This window comes from Ilyonectria robusta, assembly GCF_021365365.1.
Source record: "Ilyonectria robusta strain PMI_751 chromosome Unknown BGZ61scaffold_2, whole genome shotgun sequence".
In the NCBI taxonomy this organism is placed as follows: Eukaryota; Fungi; Ascomycota; class Sordariomycetes; order Hypocreales; family Nectriaceae; genus Ilyonectria; species Ilyonectria robusta.
In genome coordinates, this window is record NW_025764436.1 from 3180936 (window position 1) to 3202873 (window position 21938).

The following is a 21938-nucleotide window of genomic DNA, read 5'->3' on the forward strand; positions in this document are numbered from 1 at the left end:
ATTATCAGACCCATGCTGACCAGGGTGGTGTTCTTGAAACCCGGTTTCATGGAGCATTGCCAAAATTGCAGAGGTTCTGACGTGTCGGGGGTTGTCTACGATTCATCTGGATGCAGTTACCCTGGACTTCAAGATGACGAGCTCTATTTACTACGTATGGCTATTCGCACAGACAACTCTATGACCCGATCTTAGATATGACAATAATACGTTTCTTTATTTCTTTTTTTTTTTCGGCATCCATCTCTTTTACGAATAATTTTACTATATTAAGTTAGATTTACAAACATAAGCTCCTGGCCTACGAATAGCCCCTTGGTTGGGCTCATCACCAGTAGGCACATTCCTTTAGACAGGGCTTCCATGAAAGAGTCTGTTTTGTATGCGAATAGTAATACTCCATTACTAAACCCCCAATATCCCTGCTCTATATTAATTCCTTAGCTCAACTGTGGCTTTCTGTGGAGGAGTTTAGAAGCCCTTCTACATCCCATCGGCTAGGGGAAGGAACACCGGCTACAGGTGTCACTCCTTCACACCTCATAGTGCTCAACATCATGCGATTCGGGACATGGTGCTCAAACTCAACCCATTTGAGAAACGCCTCGTACTGGTTGCCGCTCGATATTTCCGCGGTCTCTCGGTCGTGGTTGTCAACGAGCTGTTCGACTGCCATTTCCAGTATCTCCAGAGCCTTCCTTTCACCTGTTCGGGAAAAGATACCAACTAGCATGGTTCGCAATAAACCAAGGCCTTGTTTGGTCACACTCTTCCATTGACATGTCTTGCTGGAGATGGACTCTGCTACAAGGGCTGAGACTGCCGCATGGCAACAAGTAAACTCGATGTAAGAGGACCTTGACAACCTAACCTCATCCTCAAGCTTCTGGCACAATTCAATCGAAGCCACGGCGCTCTGGATGCAACTTTCAACTAGGTCGGCTTCTGACTTAGTCAACTTATTGGGTTCCTTTGGCTTGTTATACAATCGACGTAGAATAAAGGATCGGCCAATAAATATGTGGACGCTGTGGTAAGTGAGGGCGAGGTGAACATTGTGTCGAAAGAGTGGTTTATCGGGGGTAAGATCCTTGCAAACTGTTTCGTTGGGTAGGTCTTGCCAGTATGCGAAAAGTTGGTCCCGAATCTCGAGGGCCCTCTGAGTCTTTTCGCTCCGTCGAGATGCTTCTGCATCCCAAATTCCAAATCTAGAGTTGAATGAGTAGGCAAATCTTCACTAGAGAAGAAGGATAACTGACATTGCATCCCGAGAATCTTCGAGCATGTTGGTCAAATGTACCATAGCCGTTGTATTTTGAAGCGTATCGACCCGCCCGCAATTGGTCATTTCAACACTGGCAAATGGCATTAAGGTGGGGAGGTTTGATCGCATGATGGTTATATGTTTTCCATGGAAGACAGATATGCGCCTACCACATCCATTAGCAACGAGTTGGCAGCTGTGAAATTCTCTCACCTGTCCAGCATGAAAGTAGTCCACCATATCCTCTTTCGAACCTCAACTTCTCGTGCTGTGTATTTTGTGAGATCATTCAGGTGCATGCCGTTTTGTGTCGCGATCTTGAGAGCCATGGAAAAGTAGGTAGAAGAGAGACCAGCATCATCGAGCGGGAGAACGTAGAAACCCAGCAACAACAGCGCCTGAACACTTTCCGGTGTTGCTAACACAAGAACATCTGGTATTAATCTCGACGCTTGGCGATAGTATGATAAGGCGAGAGCGTCATCTAAGAAAACATCTTCGACTCGAGAATCCTGGTTTGGAGATCGATTTGCGTTCTTCAGATGTGCAAACTGGGCCCCAATAGCAAACGCCATCAAAGTAGTGCAGACCCAAGGGGCCTCCTGTGTGGTCAAAGGAAGAGAATAGTCAAAGAAGTCGATGAGCTGTGATCGTAGAGAAGCTTCATCAAGATAAAAGTAGTTCATTTGACCGAACTCGAAGAATATGCTGATCAGAGACAATGCGGTATCGAGGGTTGGAAATGAAGATACGACGTCAACAATAACGACATTATGAGAGAGTAGCTGCGACAAAGGAGAAGCTTCGGTGGATATTGTGCTCACGGAAGAACTCTGTAGGGAACCGAATATCAGTATTTTCAGCGTAAGAATTGTGGTATTTTTTGATAGCTTACCATGATAGTCGAACTCTCTTCGAGTCTAGCGGCGACTGTCTGCTGAAGCCGTTGAGAGAATTCTGAATGAGAGAAATTCTCAGAGTCTTGAACATTTAGCATGGTGCACTCTCATTTTTCCATCGTATCAACAGACCACGATCCGCACATAACTTACCAGTAATCGTTGGTGATGCCACCTGTGCGTTTTCATTTTCCAGTGGATGAACCGGACGCTCAGGTGATGGCTCATCCGTCTCGTTTGGAAGGGAATCGAGGACATCTTGGAGATTCTCTTTGCTGAGATGGTCAACTCCCGTGAAGAAAAGCACAACCCGCTCTAAAGCACGGATTCGCTCCACGTCAAAGAAGAATATTGGATCCACGGGCAATTCTGAACTGGCGAATCTGTTGTTTGCCTTACGTGGTCGACCACGCCGCTTGACATCTTTGGTGAAGAGGCACTCGCAGCCGCTCTTTTGACATCTTGCACAGGGTGCGGATCCATTACACCGCTCCTTGAGGCGTCGACACCGGTCGCATCTGCGGTCATCAGCCAAGCTCCCGAAGACCGGAAGGACACACTAACGCTCGACTTGCTCTTTTACCGTGGGCTGGAGCCATGGTGCTTTCTACCACCCAAGACTTTATTGTCGACCGGCCCTATCAAAACTGCGACTTTCTGCGCAACTCTAGCAAAAGCAAAAAGTAATAAGTAAATTTGAAGGGAGAATACGAAATTGGTAGCTGGGCCTGGGGTATTGCTGCGAACCATGCACTAGTACGAAGCATACACTCTCATAACGAGGGGGAAATGTATCCGATGAACGCAGTGACGTCATAACCGGCAAGTTATTACCGGTCTTGGCTTCCGGTCGGCGTTGCCCCAGCTAGTGTAAGTGATACTACGAAGCTTTAAGATAGTCTCTCCTACGCTTTCCTTTTTGAGTTCGTTAACTAGAGCCATGCCGAATGAGGTCCCGCATACACAGGTACAGGGAAGCAAGCACACTGCAGTGACCGCTGATGTAGTTCCTACCGCAAGCCCAGTTTGAGCTATTTGACATTTACAAAATGCTACAGGGTTACACATTGGAACAAGCGTGATTGGTTTTTGAACGTTTTGATGTGATAGATGAAATAATGTAATATCTTGATGATAGGAGGTCGCCCAACAATCTGTTGCGACCGGCAATTGGACCTTATCTTGGAGACTTAGACGAGGGAGGCCGGTACCGGGTAATATTGTATTAATCACCCGGTGATTTAACTCCGTAAATTACCAAGTCCCCACTTGGCCCGCTGGAAGGAAGATAGGCGCCTAACACTCCCCTTATCAGTGAGCACGATCCCTGGATTTTGCCCCGAAATTGATCACCTACCTAGTACTTCCTGAAAACTAAGAATTGAAGCCTCTAATTGGATTACTTATCAAGCATTCGCCGCTGCCGGAGGTCATTTCACGAGACGAAGATTATTTTGGTGTACTGTACTGTCTCCGAGGTAAGGGAGCTTCTCAGGTCCGGGTCAGGACCGGAATGTCACATCTGGTCGCTAGTTCGCTGATGAAGCTACTGAGCTGTGTCAGACGGAGATATATGTCCGTCTGGCAACTAGCGTCAATGGTAGAGGATGAAGTAAAACTTAGGAAAGGGACACATAAATTGGCATCGACGGCTTTGGGTAAGGCCTATTGGGTGTATTAGACTTGAGTGAGTGACTATCACGCATGCTTTTAGAACACTGCGTGAATAAGGAAGAGAAAGTAAAAATAATATGCTTTTTTTTAAACACAGACTGAAGTATTATAAGACGAAACAGAAGCGACGCGTAAGCTATCATGAGCGGTGCCTGCCACCAATACTCTTTCTTCAGGCTTGGTACGGAGGGCCCTTTCAAAAGTCTTGTCTAAGCGCTAGTAACATCATATCTATTTATCCCTGTCGGTTACCTGAGATACATGAAGCTGTCACAGTCTCGTTAAACGGCCGCTATAACTTCAGAAGTAATACGCTGCTGATCAGGATATAGCGGTTGCTGTGTGCTGTAGCCTGCTATCCTTTAGGGCCTATAGAAATCAGAAAGTACTTAGTGTACTTATTATCTAACCTAATAATTAGGACTTACTTCTTATCGACAAGACTTTTGAAAGGGCCCTCCGTACGCATGACTCGGACTTGAGGGAACTTTTTTTGAAAGAGTAAAAAGGTCAAAGAGAGTCAATTCAGGAATTTAATCTACCCCAATTTCTAATTTACCAGAATCTTTCTATAGACGGGAACCACAGCATACCTCTGGGTTGGACTCCGCGTTCTCATCATACAAGACACTCTTGTTCCTTTCTTGCGTGGACACAGCCACATCTAAAGCTGGATTGCCCGTAAAGAAGTTGATTGGCTTGAGGCCAACAATCATCTTCTCAATTGGCATGACCGGCCAGTCCTCGATCCGAGGGTTGTGGGTTGAACCAAACGTATGCCAGACGACAATATCTGCGTTTCGTACCGATTGAGAAGTACCTGTAGCACTCTGCTTCCTCTTCTGTATCGCAGACGCGATACCGTCGCCACCCGAGGATTGCATAGTATGCCGACCTGAAGGGAAATGGTCATCGTCTTCATACCGGGTGACCCAGACAGCATGCTGGCCGAATTCGGACCGCTTTGCGTGATATGAACCTGGATGCGATAGTAGCATCTGGCTCGGCTGGGGAATCAACTTGAACCCAACAGGCGTTCCGGTAATAGGGTTGATCTTGTTTTCATTCAAGAACTTGAACACACGGGCCTTGCTGATGTCGAGGTCAAAGCCGCCTTCCTCCTCGACGTAACGATTCTCGGTATAATAGCCCACACCGAAAGGGTTGTGTACTGTTGGATCATCGAGGGGCATCGGCTTTGACTCCTCAATTGACAACGTATTTTTATGACCATCGATGGCGGGATCGATACGGAGGCTGAACATATGTTGATGGTAAGGAGCCATGACTCCGGGTGCAACGATCGTGCCGTAAGGGAGCTTGTCCTTTTGTCCAAGATGGTGGGGCACGGTAGACAAGATGCCTGTGGCGCGGACCTCGTAGAAGATTGATGCGTCTTGAGTAAAGTGGAAGGCAAAGATGTATTCGTAGTTGCTAACCGTGATGATGGTCTGGAGTACGAGGATACGGGATCGGGTAACCACCGCGTTCCCGGTACGGAAGTTGGTATGTTTCCAGAGGATACCGTCGTCTTGCTCATGGCAGCAGATGACGTTGGGGAGTTTTAGTGGCTCTCCGGACTGGGTATTGTGCCACGCATCGAAGTATTTAATCGTTCCTATTAGCCCAATGCGTTAATAAAGAGTCATCAGCCGAGGATCGGCAAGTCTCACCTAGGCAGTCACACCCGAGCTTGAGATTATTGGCATTGAGTCCAGCACCATCGTTGCCGAGATCAAAGGCAGCCTTGCGTGGGTATGGGGCGCGAGGGTCGCCATATGGTACGAACATCTCGGCAAGAGAGAGGCGATAGAAGAGGCTCCGCCCATCATAGCACATATCATGGAGTGTAATGCCCTCGCGATAGTTGAATCCAACACGGAAGTTCCACTTCTCCCAGCTTAACCGGTTACCCTGGATCTTGAAGGATGGACCCTCCGGTTGCACCACCTGGTACGGCTTCGTCGTCGTCCGTGGGCTTGGCCTGAGATCCGGGTGATACTCGCTGGCTGAAGTTGCGTGGATCTTACGGCGATCGTAAGGACGGTCGTCATTATTAATTCGCTCATCCGGTGCCCCGGGGAGGCGGTAAACCCGAATGACCTGGAGTTTCTCCGATACCTCGGCGCAGACGTCGAGTGGGTACGCATAATAGTTGGCGTCAGGGTGTTCGAGATGACGGCAGTAAAACCAGCACTGCGAGTGCGTTAATACATAATAAAACAGGAATCGGGAGGGTTTTTACCATAGTGATACGCTCGGACATGTCGTTCATTCCATCCGTGGCATATGCCCAAGGCTCGACGATGGCGGTTGACCCTTCAGGGAGTTTCAACTTGCGAATCTCCTCTTGCACTCGCTTATCAGCCAAGCAAGCCGCCTCTACCTCTTTCATATAGGACGAGTCTATATAAGAGTGCTTGCCCTCGAGCCGTTGTTTGAAGGTGATCTCATTGTCATCAAGGTTGACACGAAGCTCGAACAGCTCCGGCTTGCCGTTTTGGGCCTTGGCGATAACCTCGATGCGCGCACATCGGGTGGGTGCTTGAAGTTCTGGCTGCTTGCGGTGTTCATTCTCAAGGAACGTAATCATGACATTTTTGGGTGGCTCTTGGAGGGTGATGACCCGGAAGTTAAGGCCACTTCCAGAGAACACCGGGCGCACAATTCCAGCGGCCTAGTGATATTGTTAGCATTAGTCTTCGGGGCTCTTTTCAGAGAATATACCCGGGCTATCTCCTCGGGCTGGAGAGGATCGAAAGGGTGAATAGTCATTGTCATGTTTTCGGATAGGAATGTGTAGGCCCACAAATAGTAGACTACTGAACAAGAGCGAGGTTGGTTGTGGAGAAATTTTTGGAGAAAGATAGAAAGGTGAAGAGAGGAAGAATGTTGTCGTGATTTAATCGCTGCAATCACGTGCGACTGAGTAGATCTTAATTGTCTAGCCTCAAAAACACGAAACGACTGTCTTAAATACGAATTTCTGAAATCACAGGATAAATGTTTGAGTCATGGGGAACGGGCATCATGAATAATTTTGATGGTATTAAGCGAGTCTCGGTCCGGCGTACGCGCTTACAACTACCTTTAGAGGATCATGAGTTTCATGACTTGGCGTACTTCACCTCCAAAGGTTTAGCTGCGAAATGAAATCCTGACAGAGGAAGTTGAGCAAGCAGACCGGCCCGTGTCCGGGACAATGCCTACCCCCACGTGTTCACCCCGCTGCAGATTTCTATCACGGAGATGGTTGTCCGTGGAGGAACCTTAGCCTTTGGAGGGAGGTGGAAGGGCTGTCAATGGAGCCCAGTAACCTCCAAAGGTAAGGCTTTAATAATTGCAGAACTTTTTGACCAGCCGGCGCCCGGTGCCTATTTTTAAAGGATTGTTTGTAGGTAAATGACTCACATCCTGAGCCGGAGCAAGGAATGTCATGCATCCACACCGCTATAGGTTTGTATCCCGGGGATGTTTGTTGGTGGGGGAATCTTAGCCTCTAGAGGGAGACAGGATTGTCCAGTAACCCCCAAAGGTAAGGCTTAATGATTGCCGAATTTCCTGACCAGCCGGTCCCGGGCGGCTAGATTTGAGGATCATATTTCGGTAAATGGCTCATATCCCGAGCCGGAATAATGATTGCCGTGCTCCTTTGCCCCGGTTGTGAATTGGTGAACATGTTACAGCTGATACGAATCGCCGTAGAACAGTTATGGCCTTGGGTTTCCGGTGCTGCACTGCATCTAAGTCATTTGCTAATCTCCTTCATTACTTCAAGTATTTTCCCCATTCCAAGTGATCTATCCACCCTGCAAAGTAGAAGAAACTAAAAACAAAAAACCATTGAGACAAGCCTTGTTAATGGCTCGATTAATACATGACTGCTTGTACATCATGGAGAACATAGCTAAAACCATGCTGAAATCGACTATCTTTGGTAGTCTTGGCACACAACTATTCCTCTGCTCGAGACATCAACTTTGGTTCATTCAGAATGCCCATATCACGCTTGAAGTCCTTCAGCCAATCCTGATTCTCTGCAATTGTTTGGTTCAAGGGGTCATCGCTAGGCTAATTAGCATGGCAAAAAGTGAACCAGACAGGTATCTTACTCGTTGTACGTGATCCAGCGGGCATAGTGCTGGATCTCTTCATCAGATGGGATGTGGCAAGCTGGGTTATGAGGTGACATGGTCGCGGTTACCCAACGGGCTAGCTCCTCTGTGATCCAGCGGTAGAAGTTGGGATCACTGACGAAAAAGCTGCCCGCCTTCATTACTAATGACCGGGCTGCTAGAGCGGAATGGTGATCGCCTCCCTCTATCGCTCCCTGTGGACTGCTATGGTTGCTAGCTTCAGGAGCCACAGAAAGATGGTATAGGGACATCGTTTCCTCTATCGGTATGGACCCCTGGGCGTTATATCCTGAGGCGATGGCATCCTCAAGGTTTAAGTCGGGTAGATGTCGTCCCTTGAAGGCAGAAAGCCAATAGTTGTCATCAGCTGCCGTCTGGTTACACGCTATATCCGCTTCGTAGATGATAATCCGAGCCTGCCGTCGGAGCTCCTCGTCGATTGGCTCAATGCCAATTGCCCTCCGAACTTCGATGTACTTGGCTAATTCTCGCTCAAGCTTAGTGTAATCTTGAATGGTAGCATCCATGTTAAATTCTTCCGGATTCTCCAAATTTTGGAGGAAGGATATGTCCGTTCGCAGAACAAATCCAGAAAGCCAGTCTGCGGGAGAGTGGATGAGCTTGACAAGCCAGGTCGCAATGAAATCGGATGGTGTAGTCGAGACCTCCTCTATGCGACCGATAATGCAACACGCCTCCTCTTTGAGTTCGCCGTGACTGGTAGTAAGGCCCGATAGCTGCCGAAGTTTGACAAAATCGCGGAGCTGGGCTTCGAATGGGCATTCTTCGAAGAGGCTAGTCTTTCCATTGATCCTCAGGGTAAAGAGCCTACTTTCAGCCGAGGACCGCATCGGACTAAATTTGGCTTTCTGGACGATGCCCTCTTCTGACATGATCAAGTCTTGTAGCCATGAGGGAGGGTGTGGAACATCCTGTCGGTGTGCATCCTGCTGGTTCGCAACCTCAGACGCAAGAACAATTCGACAAGCCTCGAGTTGCATTTCTTCGTTGGTCGGCATTCTTGCATTCTTGTCAAAATGAGTTTGCATGAAATAAGCCAATTCTAGCTTGAGAAGCTCGTATGCGCTTCGGGGAGTTTCTGCGAGTGCGCGACTGCCCTCAAACGGAAACGGTGTCGAGCGTTCAGTGTTGATGAAGTCTGTACGCAGAAATTAGAAGGTGTTCAAGTATTGAAAAAGGAGATTGAGATTCATACATGGCGGAATCGCGTTCTCGACGAGCGCCAGAATATCGGCGGTGAACCCCCAGTCACCCTTCCAGTCGGCCATTGTCTTCCCAGCTTTGAAGTGGGCCGCCAAATGGTGAACTCGAGCATCCCAAGTGTCCATACTGTGTTCGCAAAAGCCACATCGTGATCGAATCTCTGGCATAGCAACTTTCCATCCTTTCATCGGCCATGTTGTAAATTTAGCGTTATGGACTAGTCGTAAGTGCTGGTTTAGGTGGTCTTTTCGATTGAATGTCCGCCAGTGGACCGATCGGTCTTGACATGTAGCGTAGTTATGACCCAGAACGTGGGCGTCATCTGGATCCTCTTGCCCACAGAATACGCAGCACACGGTGCCAGTATCTGGTTTAAGAGAACGAGGCCCATCTGGGGCACATACCCATCGCTCGAGGGGCAGATGAAGAGTATGCTCGTGCCTTTGCCAGTCATACCTCGCACTGAATGTTTCAGTGCAGAAAGTGCACTGGAAAGTCTTCCATGGATTTGACAAGGACGTTTTCCCGTTGCTTTGCTTTTGGACTCGTTTTCTACGACGTGAGCGGGGATTCCCAAAGACTCTAAAAGGCCCATGTGACCCATGGCTGACATGGGAAGTAGCAGAAACGAGCGAGGCACCGCTGGAGCAAGACGCATCTACACTCCTTGTAGAAGAGGTGTTGCAAAAAGACTTCTCCGATCCATCTCGAGTTGCATCGGGGTTTTGTGAACTTCCAGCCCCTAGGAAACATGTCAGTACTGGTAAGATTGTTCCAGACATCCATTGAGGTTTTTATCGAGGACAACTTACTCGGTGAACGATTCGAATTGGAGGCAACCGCACGAGCAATTGCTATAGCGCTAGCTGGTTCATTCTCTGGCGGGGAATCCACCCATCTCTCTAGTGGATTTCTCTGAGATGAGCCAGTATGAACTGCTGGTGTAGCAGGTCTTGGCGGGATGTCTATTGGGCTTGCCGAACTACTCTGGGGCCGTGAAGTCGTTTGAGTAGCAGGAATCTTGCCTCGGCGACGTGCGTTGGCAAGCCAGTTTGCAATCTGAGTTCTGTTGAGACCCGTCTGCTCCTGGAGCCTCCTCCTCTCACCCTCATCGGGGTATGGATGACTAGTGTGAGTCGAGAGCCAATGTTTCAAGACCCGGACTGCCTCTCTGTTGAACCTGATCCCAGATTTGGAGGGAGGTAGAGCCCGGTCTGTGTCATGGATAAAAAAAGAAGGTGTATTTGCAGTCATTTCCCTGGGAAACGTGGTCATGGCGTGAGCATGACTGGGAACAGGTTCAGTATTGATGTCGAAGAGGGACGGAGTGTGGGTCAGCGAGCCAGGTGCGGACGAGGCGTGAGATCCACCATAGGGGGCAATTTGTTGAAATATATCGATGCTCTGGCCCTGTTGGGCTTCGTTGGCATATGCGAGGGCAGAGATTTCATCCGCGAACCAGGAATCTCTGTTGTTGACGGCGATTGAATTTGGATCGCAACTGTCAAACACGGTGTCGCTGAAGCCGTATCCGTCGGAGAGAAACTCGAGGTCCTCGCCAATAGAACTCTCCAAGCTGAAACCCAGGTCGTTTCCATCTGAAAACATGTCCCCGGAAGCCATGGTGAATCTCTTAACAACCTTGCAGGTAAAACGAGAAGAGGCTCCGCCGTTCCTCGCCCATACGCTCACCGTGGATCGAAGTGTTGGAAGCGGGGTTAAGCGCGCGTCACGATAGCGGCAAGTAAGCGGGCTAGTGAGGCTTGAGTATCGGTGCGCCTGACGAACTGCGCATTCTCGTCTACCCCGGCGAATGCAGGCATCACCCGTCAAAAATTGAAGAGGAGCTGCTATGCTCAGAATTTGTTTAAGCGCGAGCTATCCACAACCGCGGCCCAGATGAATTGGCCGGTGCATTCCAGCCGGTTTCGGCACGCTACCGTGGTTCGGTATCGCTCCCGATTGGCCGGCCACCTTGTCATCACGCCCTGTTGACGGGGCACATCATGATTACATGTGGATGAATGGGCGGACGTAGCAATGATGGACTTGAGCTTTCTGAATCACGTAAATTTTGTGAGAAGCGCCACGAGATTTCCAACTAGTTGGAGAAAATCTTAGCTGGAAGAGGGACCATGCCGGATTGGAACGAACATAGTCTCATCGTAGCCTATGCATGATGGAACTATGAGAGGGCCGTGACCAAGGTCGAGAGAGTGCCACTTAATCAACCTCCATCTTGTAGAGGCGGCGAAGTGGAGTTGACGGAGTACAAACGCGGCCCACGTCTTATGTTTTCACCGTTATGTTAGGTAACAAATTGCTCTACACTCCTCCAAATATTCTCTTGATTGGTTTGGCCACTTTACCTCGGCGTGAGTCCCGAACTTCCACTTAGTGACGGACGTAGGGCGTAAGATTGTACTCGTAGGCCATATCGACAAGCATTGGGCGTGTTATTGTATCCACATAATCTGGTAGAAAAAGACGATTAGAGACACGAAGAAGAGTTTCAAGCTTTGCCACCACTCTCATCTTCAATCCCCTCCTCTGAAATCATGGCAATTAAGTCAGGCAACAACTGGCTTGGAACTCGCCGCGATAGGGGTTCTCCGATTGAAGTCAAGATCAACGACCATTTTCATTCCAAGGTCTATTATGCTTGCGGCTCACCCATTTCGGGATTTGTGGTCATATCAACAAAACGAGATGTGGCGTTCGATGTTTTCGAGATCATCTTCACCGGAAAGGCGTCGACGCGAGTTGATACACTTCGCCCATGCCAGTCATCCGCATCCCGCACGTTTCTAAAAATGAGCATGCCAATTCCCCGCAATGACCTTCCTGAATCTCAAGTATTCGAAGCTGGGCGGACCTATACCATCCCGTTTAATTTCGTTGTTCCATCCCAGCTCGCCCCTAGCGCCTGTTGTCACGATTGCAGCGCAATGATGCAAAAGCAACATTTACGGCTGCCACCTACAATGGGATCTTGGGACGGTGGAGATCAGGCCCCAGAGACGGTGCATGTCAAATACTCGATCAAGGCTGTTGTCTCGAAGGACAAAGAAAATTCTGGACAAGTCAAACTGCTCGAAGATGAACACCATCTTTGCATATTGCCGATCTCTTCCGAAGAACCCCCTCTCCATATCACCCCGGAGGACAAGAAATACTGCTTGATCCAGGGGAAAATGATGAGACAAAATTTGTTTTCCCCAAGGACAGGCTATCTGAGGGCAGCAGCGATTCAACCTAATCCAATCGAATTTTCCGTCGATGCCCTTGGTGCGCGAGGGTCCTCGATTAGAATCGATCTCGAATTTGTCCCGATAGCAGGAGTGCCACCTCCAGATATTCACGCTGTGGCAGCCAAAATTCATTCAACGACTCATTTCTCCATTACCACCATCAACTACCTCCCCAACGTCGGAAAACCGGCTGAGAATGCACTCTGTCCGGTAGTAACTTACTCCACGGCGAATAAAATCAACACCGACCCACCAAGAGTTGTCTGGGATCGACAGTACTCGACTTCCTTACGGGGATATACAAGAAAGCCCCACCTTGACCAGCAGGAGCGTGCTTTGGAGTCTAGTATTGCTGAAGTTTGTTCAGGCGTAGGGAGCGATGACACCGGCGGAAATAGTCCCATCAAGCACGTCGCCACATTGGATATCCCCTTCACACTTCCCACTGCAAACAAGCAGATTTTCCTTCCCACATTCCATTCATGTTTAATTTCTCGGACTTACAGTATAAATCTGACCCTGGCAGTGGGGACTTTCGGCACAGCTCTTTCACTATCGATTCCTCTACAAGTTGTTGTCAAGGATCCATCGTTGACTCATACTATACCGGCATATGTACGTATTAAAGCATCGTATCATGAAGAGCGCGTTCTAACCCAGGTTTCGCAAGACAAAAACAAAGCAAGATATCTTTCAGGAGCATGACGAGCCTCCCCCATACAACAGTGTGGATCTATGAACGGGGTTGGTTTGACCGAGGATAGACGATTGGAACGGCAGAACTAGAATCGGGTGAGACATGAGTTTCGAATTGCACCACTCATACCACAAGTTGTGCCATGTGATGATAGGGTAGAAGGATTGATCAAGGGGTAACCATTAAAGATAGAGATGGACGGACATATTTTCTCTAGAAACAAGGCTAAAGCTAATGATGATTACAATTAAGCTTTGAATGATATTCGATATAATATTCACTACACGTCTCGAGGATGGTCATATTTTTTGGGCTTTTTGACCACCTTCGTGGGACTCTGAATGAAGATGATGTTCAGTTTTGCAGCAAGGTAGGGACTCTAATCGGGTCCAAATTTTGTGCATCCCATTGTATTCTCGAGATTTAATCCTTGATCAATGAGGCATTCCTGCCTACTAGGCGTGTTGATTTAGCACAAAGCTTAGAGATTACTGATCAAAACCTTTCGCTGGCCTTCCCTCGTAAACTCAATTCGCTGACCCGTCTTTAAACTCTCCTGAAGTGCTTCTGCAATAACAAGGGACGTCACCACAGACCTTAACGGAATGGGCATGGGCTTTTCATCAAGAATAGCCTCCACCCACGCGTTGGCCTCAATAACGAAGGCTGAGATATATCGGTCATACCACGACGGCGTTGGCTCAGTTTTAACCCCAGCCGAGTCGCAAATCTCAACACGGTTGCGCCTTGGGGTCATATTGATCGACAATTTCCCTGATGTACCGATGATCTCAGTCGCATTGTCGTACCCATGGGCGAAGGTCCTGGAGTGGTAAAAGTGCGCGATCTTGCCGTCCCAGAATTCGCACACACCAACAGCATTGTCTGCATCGCCAGCTTCGGCAAGCTGGGTGAAGAAAGATGTCGTACCCGTAGCTGATACTGACTTGGGAGTCGAGTTTTCGCCAAGGAACATTAGCGAGAGATCGATATCATGGATCGCTGAATCGAAATAGATGCCACCCGAATTCCTTAAGTATTGTCGAAAGAATGGACTGTCGTCAAGCTTCTCACACCCGTGAGACCTGAATATGAATGGCTTTCCGATAACACCAGCCTGGACCTTTTCATATGCATCTTGGTAACTTTCATCAAATCTTCGACAGAAAGCGACCATTACTTTCGTCTTGGGATTGGCATCGACGCGTTCGCAAAGAGCGTTCAACTTTAGTTTATTTCAGCTTTTGTAGAAGAAGTAATAGGTTTGAAATTCGCACCTCAGAAATGGACCTGCAAACAGGCTTCTCGCAAAGCACGTGAATACCTCGATCAAGCGCTGCCAACGTATGCTGCATGTGCAGCTCGGTGGATGAAGCAACGATGACGGCTTCAAGACCTGGTGTCTCAATCATTTCCTCGAAGCTGGAAAATACCTTGACTCCATGTGGTATCAAATGCTCCCTGGCCCATGCAAGGTCCACCTCTGCTGGTGAACAGGCGCAGAGAAGATTGGCCCTGGGTACTAGACGCTGGATGTTCATGGCATGGCGCTGACCCATGCGGCCGATACCTACGACACCGACATTGAGAGTTTTCTGCCGAGAAATCATCTTGGTTCCCTTATTGTTATGAAACGAAGGCTTTTGGTTTATGATATGGAAATTCCGGTCAATGGTACGTAAATAAAGAGGCATAACCGCTCAGTGCGTGCCTGGAAACTGAATGCGTGGGCCATATATATGGCACGGAATTGCCCCTCCGATCGGAAATTTGTCGTTTAGTTTCATCACAGAAGCGGTTAGTTTCAGGGCCTGGGAGCCTAGGAAATGCTGAGTTGGAGCAGCTGACGTCGTGGAATGCCGGAACTCTTCCCGATTGAATGCAGAACAGGTGCATGCAGGAGAGGGGTAGCCTAATGACGTAACCTGAGGAACTGAGCAAATACACATAAGCTACACCAGAAGGGTTAAAGTATGTAGGTCCGCCTTATTTCTAGAGTATTCGTTTGCTACTTTGTTTTCGCGGACGGAGACCACCCGGTTGCCACCGTCCTCAAAATGTCAGAATTGCCTTCTATTTTATGGGGGAAGGGGGCGAACATAGGAGTACCCCACCAGAGCGCGGGGCCTGCGCCAGGAACCGGGCGATACGACTTTAATAAATATCCTGGCAGGGAGGCTGGAAGGCTCGATCATTCCATTGTTGAGCCGTCGAGATTATAACTTAGATATAAGCATAAATGATCACTTAAAGCAAACCGTCAGATGTGCAAAACAAGCAAAATTCTATATAACTTCAACCAAAAATGAACTCTTGGTAGTTGGCAGCAATTTTTCTCACACCATCGTCCAAGTCCCAGCCCTTGATCTCACAAATTGCACGATACATCTCTTCTAGTTCATTATCCATCCTATCTCCTGCTGTGTGAAGATCACTCTCAACTAGCACTCGATTGTCTGGCACTAACTTGACCGCATCCTCAGTCTTTGCCCTGGCAGCCTCCGAGGAGAGATTGTTCGTCTTGGAAAAAGAGAAGAATATTTTGGTGGGGATGGACGGTTTTAGATATTGCTTCACCGCGTCCGACTTGCCGCTGAATGAGTGAAGGCAGATGCGTGGTGGATATGGCTTGGCGAGATGTTCTTCGGTTTCGGTTTCTTTCGCTTGTTCTTTGCGCTTCTTATCCTGCGCGCGCCGGCCCCTGACTTCATGGCCCTTCCAGCAGCTCGCCAAAAAGTCATACAACACTCCGTGCACCTGAACCCCGTGGACACTCGCAGCTCTACCTAACTCCCCAGCGAGATTTAGGTGTGCCAATAGAACTGCCTTTTGGTGTGACATCTGGATGTTGTATGGGCTTAGTGGTCGTCGTTCCCGGCCTCCCGGAGTGCGAGCTGGATCTCGCACAGCTTTCGCCTTAGATTGCCATTGCATTGGTAACCGAAAAGGTTTATCCAGGCCGACCTCGCCTACCATTGCGAGCGGATCAGCCTGTAGTCGTGTTCTTGTATCGGCAATGAAGGTCGAGAGTGGGATTGGTGTTGGCAAGTCTTTCCAGAAGGCAGGCTCTTCGGGGTTCGGCGTAAGAACGGCCTTGTAGTGTTTTGCTTTTGCAGCCTCAACATCCTCAGAAGGCACGTATGTCGGATTTTCGATAGAATCGTCATATAGCTCGTGGCAAAACCAAGGGTGTCTTCCATACCCAGCTATCACGGTGGTCGTATCTTGCGAGAAGCGGTCTTGGCCCTTGACACCGTGGGATGCGGCAAGGTCTGCGACAAACGACTGATCTTGTGTTCGGGTTGCCATGACAGCTATGGCTCGAGTTTTCATGTTCGGCAAGTCAGAAACGGAGAGCATTCGCTCAGCGACGTGATTGTGGGCATCGAAGACGCCGAGATGCCAGGGAAATGGGTCCTCATAATGGCGGGGTGGCTCCGGCTCTGGCGCCGCATCGTGTTCTTGGCCTTGCACACACATTGCGACAGCGACCAAGCCTGAACTTGGGTTTTTGGTTGTCGTTCTTCAACTGAGTTGAATAGAATTCCGTCTATCGTCACGACTTCTTGAGCTTTTAAATACGCTATGAAGTGATGACTCACCTTGAACATGAGGCTATGCCTGTAGCCTAGCACTGGTGCTGACGTAATTTCCTGCTGCGTTATACACCAAAAAAGGATGAGTTACTTGGAAACAAAAGAAATTGAAACAAGGTCCATTTAGTAGTTAGGATATCCAATGAAATTGAGAAGTTGAGTATCTACGTGGGAAGGTTGCGATGTTCTGGTGGTTGACTGATTGAAGTCATCTCTAAAAGTTCAGCTTCTGTTGATACTAATAACACGTCTGTCTATAATCTCTTCACAAATTATGCATTCTAAAGTGGTATTCAATACCCAAAGAAACTAACAGAATTCCTGATGATTCATCTTAAGCATCAATACCAGCAACATCAGCGATCTCAGAAAGTTTGGTGCCGATGACGATCATAGATGTTTTTCTTGCTACCGTAGAGTCCGAACTTGGGGTCAGAACTAGCGGTGGGACCAGGCCAGAATTTCCAGAGAGCTTGGTGGTATGAGCATCAGTGGTAGGGTCCCCGGCTTTCCGCATGTCCGCCTTCGTGCATGTTGAGGTCAATTTCCCAGACGCACCATCCGCCCATCACTCGCCCTTAGGCTGATCACAGTTTGTTTATGTAGTAATATTTGCGAAATTCTATCGCTCGCGACACAAAACCACCATCCATTTCGAGCTATGAGCGCGACATTGACAAGGTCAGTTTCTAACACAGAAGATGCTTTGGGCCCCGACGACTCGGTATCGCTCATCTACGTAGTATAGGGCAACATTGGCACTGGGCGCTTTGTAAAACACTGAGATTAATAATCTATATAAAAACTCTTAACATCTGCGTAAGAATATGCCTAATGCTTTTTTATCAAATGGGTCATGAAGGCACCAAGGCGAACATAACGCTTGCTCTTACCCGTGTGGCAAAGGGGACATAGGTAAAATCCTTCAGGATTCAGCAGCCCTCTAATCCCTTGAGGAAGGTTGTTGTATGTTAGGTAGGCCTCCAGCTGCTGAACAATCGAATTATCGAGTCGATAAGGCCAAAGGGTGTAGTCACCGGCGGATTCCTGCATGGACTCCTGCGAGGTTGACTGGGCCGGGTTGGGTGTTGAGTTTAAAAGCTCAAGAACTAAGCTGGGCCGTTGACCTTCTTGGAGAGAATTCGAGAACCCCGGAGCCCCGGATTGATGAGAATTTTGATCAGGGCTGCCCAAGTACGTGTAGAGCCCTGCGCTAAACGAGGAATCACGAGCCGGATTACTTTCCACACCTCGGTTCTCCACCTGAGATCCCGTGGCCGAGTTCTGCCACCCAAATGAAGGAATGGACAGTGGTGGGTTTTCATCTCTTCGAGAGGAAGTTATCGGCGGTAAACGAATCATCTCCGCCGGCGTCTCCGAGGAGAAGGGTATGCTTGTCGAGGCGGGCTTGAGCGAGGTCGCATTTGGGGGTGTAGGGCCTGGTGTCGTTGGAGAATATGAAACAGGTGCTCCAGCACTCGGGACTGGAGGCGGCAGACCGTAGCTAAAACTGGAGGATGCGCTGATTTCCAGGGGGCGTTGGGGTCCTTGGAATGGAGGATATTGAGTTCCATATATCTGGTCATTCGTCGTACTGTGTATTCTGGAAGGTCCGTCCTGAGGTCGGGAGAATTCCGACGAAGGGTGAGAACATGGTGTAGATCCGGCTAGCTTGGACCAAGCCGACATGGTCGCTAGAAGTGCACCAGGAACTGGCGCCGTTGGTTGCTGGTCCACCGTAGGCAAGTCCTTGTTTGGTCTTGCTTCAGATTGGTAGATTGTCTCGGGGGTAGCCTGAGACTGATCTGGCACCTCAGGACGACGAAAGAACGCCGGTGGATGAACTCGAAAAGTGTTACCAACTTGCTGCGCGTCTCCCGCTTCTGGTCTCTCCGGAAGGGCGTTCATGACTTGTAAGGCGTCATGTGCGATTCCAAGGACGTCTGCATGTCCGATTTCAGACGGAACAGTTCGCGGGGAAGTTGCGTCGCTTGATGTCCCTTGATTTCCGAGCGAGTTTGTCTCGCCATGTGTTCGATCTGCAGAGTCGGCCGCGATTGGCGATGCCTGGCGTTGACTTCCACCCCTGGGTTGCTCCATGCGCTCAACTACATGAAAGCGGTCATTGATAGGAGAAGGTCCTTCGGTAGGAGTACTCGGAATTGATATAATTTCCGGACCTGTATCAATTTTCTCTTTCATTGACGGTGCTGGATTTGGTGTAGGGCTGTGATGTGCTTCTTGAATGGTCCCCGACGATTGAGTTAGGGTACCAGGGACGGGCGTACTTGGAGTCAACTCTGATGTTGATTTCATGGGATCGAATGGCGCATAGTGATCTGGGATATCTGAGACAGATGTGCTTGCAATTAACGGCGATGCTGATTCCATGGGCTGCAGTGGTTGATAGTGATCTGGGATATCGGGGACGAGTGTGCTTTCAGGCACATGTGTTGCTGATTCACCTGGTTCAGCTGTTGGAGCATCTGGGTCATCTGTTGGAACATCTGGGTCATCTGTTGGAACATCTGATTCGTCTGTTGGAGCATCTGGTTCATCTGTTGGAGCATCTGGTTCATCTGTTGGAGAGTGGCCCGGACTGCCACTGCCCATGCTTGGGGCTACTGAAGGTGTTCGCTGTTGTTGAGGTACTGAAAGCAAAATGGAGTATGTCAGCAAAATCCCCAAAACTAGGTAGACAACAGTACAATTCCAGAGGTGCAACGTACCATCCGATAATTCAGAATCAGTGTCGTCGATCTCCATCGATTCAATTTCCGCTTCCGCTTCCGCTTCCGCTGCGGCTAAGGCTGCGCGTTCTCTCACGTATTTGAACACAGACTGGTGATGCGGAATAAGGGAGGAGTGGGTGACTCTCACGTTCAAGATTCGCATGTCTTTGGCAGTTACCCAACCGACTTCGCTCTTGTCTGGGAAGGGTCGCCCGTCAAAGAACATGACGGGAAACTGGCGCTGATTGACGAGAGACTGCCCGTCTCTGTATCCTTTCCGCCATCTGAAGGTATTGGTATCCTTGACGTAACTGTAGCATTCCGGCATGTCATCCATCAGGCCCAGACTATCAAGAGTGGCAGGGACTCCGACATCATCGAGATCTTTCTTTGGAAGGAGGAGGGCCGCTGACCACTCCTTCGACTTCTTCCGGAAGGCGAAATATATGTTGCCCGGGGTTGGTTTCACAACGGCTTCGGAATCTTCCTGATTAGTTCGCGCTCGACTTTGACGTGTCTGAACCCCAATGGTTTCGGTGGCAGGAGATGGAACTTGGTCTTTGGTGAACTTGTTCAGGGCGTTTGGCTGCCCTGTCCGTTTGGTGGCTCTGGTCGCATGGATGGTTCGAACTGCAGCAGCACGCGGATGTGAGCTACGTCGCTCAACCTCGGTAGCTTGGTCTCCATCAATCCGCCGGCGTTTCCTTGACTTGGGAGACTCTTCTAGGTCTTGTTGTGTCCCCTTTTATGCACGTGTCAAGATAAGATTCACCGGATGTGGTTGGGGGTACTCACGTTGGGTGTCGGAACTGGTCCATCCATGTCTGGTGTAGATGAACGTGCAGGCCGTGTATTTTCCTTGGACACCAATGAAGATGTCTTATTAGTGTCCCCCAGTGGAAGTTCGGGGCTGCTTTGTTTTGGCTGCCGTTTGGAAAGCTTCTGCAACGACCTCGTCACCGTATCCGACCCCATTGCGATGACAAGATCATCACAGAAGCTCTCCACAAGCGCGTCTAGCACTTTGTCGTGGGCTTCTTCTTCACCATCGATGGTCGCTTTGTGCCGAATTTCCAGTTCCTTCAAATTACCACCCAACTCGACGATTCTTTGGACTCTGGACATGTCCGATGGGTCAGGGTGGGCTGCCATGTGTGCCCATGTCTGAGCAATGCCGGCTTTCACAGCCTCCCTTTTCTCGTTGTACACATCGCGCGGGGGCTTGATCGCATCAAATTTCAGACTGTACCGGGTGACAACATCCTTTACGCCATCAAACCTGCGTACAGACTCCCGGGTTGTCATGGCGGAAATGATACCGCCCCGCTTGTGGCGGCTGTGGGATGTTTTGAACCGAGAGACGCGGCTGGTGTGGGAGGGTGGGCAGATCAGGCTGCTGTAGCGCCTAACGTGTGCAACTCAGTCGGAGGCCTCTCTCATAACAGACGCCTGGCACGGTGACGCTGACTTGGATGGAAATGAGGACGAGAATGGCGGTTCGTTGTAGGAGTAAGGCTGCTGGCCCTGGGCGAGAACTGGAAGGACATGTTGGTTGGGAAACAGGACAGTGTGAACAATCGGACGGTGGCTTTCAGCTCCCAGATGCCCGTAGCGGTGGCAAGCGGGGAGGCGGCACACCCAACGAAGCGAGCGGGGTCTGTACTTCGTACCAACGACCGTGATTTGATGCTGTAGCACGAATGTATCTTATTCACTAATTCATCATCCAGTCATATTGAGCCAGCCAATACCAAAAAAAGAAAAGAAAATACCAGCCCGTAACCCAATACGGCACACAAGTCCAAATCGACATTAGTCGTCTGACGCCAAGACCAACACACGGCAGCGTCGATTGCTTCCCACTCGTGAATTGTAAGTAGCCCCTCAATTGAATCGGCGCCAGTTTTATCGACTACCTTCAAACCGTTTACGAGCGGAATAGCCTGGAGCTAAAGATTAATGGCTAGCTAGACACAACCGTGGGGCCGGCCGTGGGGGGCGGGAAAGTCGAGAACCGTAAGGCCATGGAGTGGCTTGACAGCCGGCACAGCGCCACTGTTTCACATGGAAATTGTACCAAGCACATGTGCGAGAAAAAACACAGATAAGCAGGATAATGGCTGGTGGTAATTCCTTTTGCCACCAGCGCCAAGTACCGGAGGAGCTGGTTGGGGATGTTCCGATTGGAACGACTGGCTAAGGATGGGTCAGACTTGCAGAGACCTTCGGTATTTGCCTACACATTCGATCGTACCATTATGCAAGGGGGCTACCATGGAGTATTTGGGGAATGAATAGGGAGGGAGCGTATTGAAAAGAGTTGCCTCCTTTATACATATACCTGAGGAGTAAATGTATTAAAGCCCGGGAAGCCTTTTGATCGCTGGTACACGCCCTCGTGTCTGGGACCGGGACCGATCACGGTGCTAAGTAGTCAATATACTAATTCCGCCACGGCAAAGTGC

The 21938-nt window shown here is 49.3% G+C and overlaps 7 protein-coding genes across 7 annotated transcripts; 1 reads left to right on the forward strand and 6 right to left on the reverse strand.

The window, feature by feature from the left end:
• Window positions 1–362: 362 nt before the first annotated feature.
• Window positions 363–2903, reverse strand: BGZ61DRAFT_381241 (fungal-specific transcription factor domain-containing protein). Its single transcript, XM_046242640.1, has 6 exons — window positions 2728–2903; window positions 2317–2681; window positions 2160–2245; window positions 1478–2097; window positions 1260–1430; window positions 363–1208 (listed from the first exon to the last, which is right to left on the reverse strand). Exons 1-6 carry the CDS (start codon window positions 2760–2762, stop codon window positions 446–448), a joined length of 2040 nt encoding a protein of 679 aa, XP_046111240.1. The 5' UTR covers window positions 2763–2903; the 3' UTR covers window positions 363–445.
• A 1443-nt stretch (window positions 2904–4346) lies between these two features.
• On the reverse strand, window positions 4347–6692 carry BGZ61DRAFT_381245 (amine oxidase). Its single transcript, XM_046242641.1, has 4 exons — window positions 6565–6692; window positions 6083–6514; window positions 5511–6033; window positions 4347–5455 (listed from the first exon to the last, which is right to left on the reverse strand). Exons 1-4 carry the CDS (start codon window positions 6616–6618, stop codon window positions 4407–4409), a joined length of 2058 nt encoding a protein of 685 aa, XP_046111241.1. The 5' UTR covers window positions 6619–6692; the 3' UTR covers window positions 4347–4406.
• An 817-nt stretch (window positions 6693–7509) lies between these two features.
• BGZ61DRAFT_442024 (uncharacterized protein) lies at window positions 7510–11050 on the reverse strand. Its single transcript, XM_046244663.1, has 4 exons — window positions 10010–11050; window positions 9190–9939; window positions 7950–9132; window positions 7510–7903 (listed from the first exon to the last, which is right to left on the reverse strand). Exons 1-4 carry the CDS (start codon window positions 10818–10820, stop codon window positions 7792–7794), a joined length of 2856 nt encoding a protein of 951 aa, XP_046111242.1. The 5' UTR covers window positions 10821–11050; the 3' UTR covers window positions 7510–7791.
• A 671-nt stretch (window positions 11051–11721) lies between these two features.
• BGZ61DRAFT_381251 (uncharacterized protein) lies at window positions 11722–13402 on the forward strand. Its single transcript, XM_046242642.1, has 2 exons — window positions 11722–13063; window positions 13119–13402. The coding sequence occupies exons 1-2, from the start codon at window positions 11756–11758 to the stop codon at window positions 13185–13187; spliced, it is 1377 nt and encodes a 458-aa protein (XP_046111243.1). The 5' UTR covers window positions 11722–11755; the 3' UTR covers window positions 13188–13402.
• Window positions 13403–13626: 224 nt separating this feature from the next.
• Window positions 13627–14755, reverse strand: BGZ61DRAFT_340599 (NAD-binding Rossmann fold oxidoreductase family protein; the record flags this gene model as incomplete). The annotated part of the gene is made up of 2 exons (XM_046239323.1): window positions 13627–14370; window positions 14423–14755. 2 exons carry the CDS (start codon window positions 14753–14755, stop codon window positions 13627–13629), a joined length of 1077 nt encoding a protein of 358 aa, XP_046111244.1.
• Window positions 14756–15352: 597 nt separating this feature from the next.
• BGZ61DRAFT_442027 (uncharacterized protein) lies at window positions 15353–16706 on the reverse strand. The gene has a single exon (XM_046244664.1). It carries the CDS (start codon window positions 16623–16625, stop codon window positions 15441–15443), a length of 1185 nt encoding a protein of 394 aa, XP_046111245.1. The 5' UTR covers window positions 16626–16706; the 3' UTR covers window positions 15353–15440.
• Window positions 16707–17505: 799 nt separating this feature from the next.
• BGZ61DRAFT_442028 (uncharacterized protein) lies at window positions 17506–21028 on the reverse strand. The gene is made up of 3 exons (XM_046244665.1): window positions 20269–21028; window positions 19471–20215; window positions 17506–19392 (listed from the first exon to the last, which is right to left on the reverse strand). The coding sequence occupies exons 1-3, from the start codon at window positions 20776–20778 to the stop codon at window positions 17573–17575; spliced, it is 3075 nt and encodes a 1024-aa protein (XP_046111246.1). The 5' UTR covers window positions 20779–21028; the 3' UTR covers window positions 17506–17572.
• Window positions 21029–21938: the final 910 nt, after the last annotated feature.

Coding starts and splice junctions, on each gene's coding strand:
- BGZ61DRAFT_381241 (XM_046242640.1), bottom strand. CDS start 2,762: ATGGCTCCAGCCCACGGTAAAAGAGCAAGTCGAGC. Junction 1,431..1,477: donor ACTACTTTCATGCTGGACAG/GTGAGAGAATTT, acceptor TGGATGTGGTAG/GCGCATATCTGTCTTCCATG. Junction 1,209..1,259: donor GAAGATTCTCGGGATGCAAT/GTCAGTTATCCT, acceptor ATTCAACTCTAG/ATTTGGAATTTGGGATGCAG.
- BGZ61DRAFT_442028 (XM_046244665.1), bottom strand. CDS start 20,778: ATGACAACCCGGGAGTCTGTACGCAGGTTTGATGGCGTAAAGGATGTT. Junction 20,216..20,268: donor GACCAGTTCCGACACCCAAC/GTGAGTACCCCC, acceptor CGTGCATAAAAG/GGGACACAACAAGACCTAGA. Junction 19,393..19,470: donor TGATTCTGAATTATCGGATG/GTACGTTGCACC, acceptor TTTTGCTTTCAG/TACCTCAACAACAGCGAACA.
- BGZ61DRAFT_442024 (XM_046244663.1), bottom strand. CDS start 10,820: ATGGCTTCCGGGGACATGTTTTCAGATGGAAACGACCTGGGTTTCAGC. Junction 9,133..9,189: donor CGAGAACGCGATTCCGCCAT/GTATGAATCTCA, acceptor TTCTGCGTACAG/ACTTCATCAACACTGAACGC. Junction 7,904..7,949: donor CGCTGGATCACGTACAACGA/GTAAGATACCTG, acceptor TAATTAGCCTAG/CGATGACCCCTTGAACCAAA.
- BGZ61DRAFT_381245 (XM_046242641.1), bottom strand. CDS start 6,618: ATGACAATGACTATTCACCCTTTCGATCCTCTCCAGCCCGAGGAGATA. Junction 6,515..6,564: donor AGCCCGAGGAGATAGCCCGG/GTATATTCTCTG, acceptor CAATATCACTAG/GCCGCTGGAATTGTGCGCCC. Junction 6,034..6,082: donor TGTCCGAGCGTATCACTATG/GTAAAAACCCTC, acceptor ACGCACTCGCAG/TGCTGGTTTTACTGCCGTCA.
- BGZ61DRAFT_381251 (XM_046242642.1), top strand. CDS start 11,756: ATGGCAATTAAGTCAGGCAACAACTGGCTTGGAACTCGCCGCGATAGG. Junction 13,064..13,118: donor CTCATACTATACCGGCATAT/GTACGTATTAAA, acceptor AGGTTTCGCAAG/ACAAAAACAAAGCAAGATAT.
- BGZ61DRAFT_442027 (XM_046244664.1), bottom strand. CDS start 16,625: ATGTGTGTGCAAGGCCAAGAACACGATGCGGCGCCAGAGCCGGAGCCA.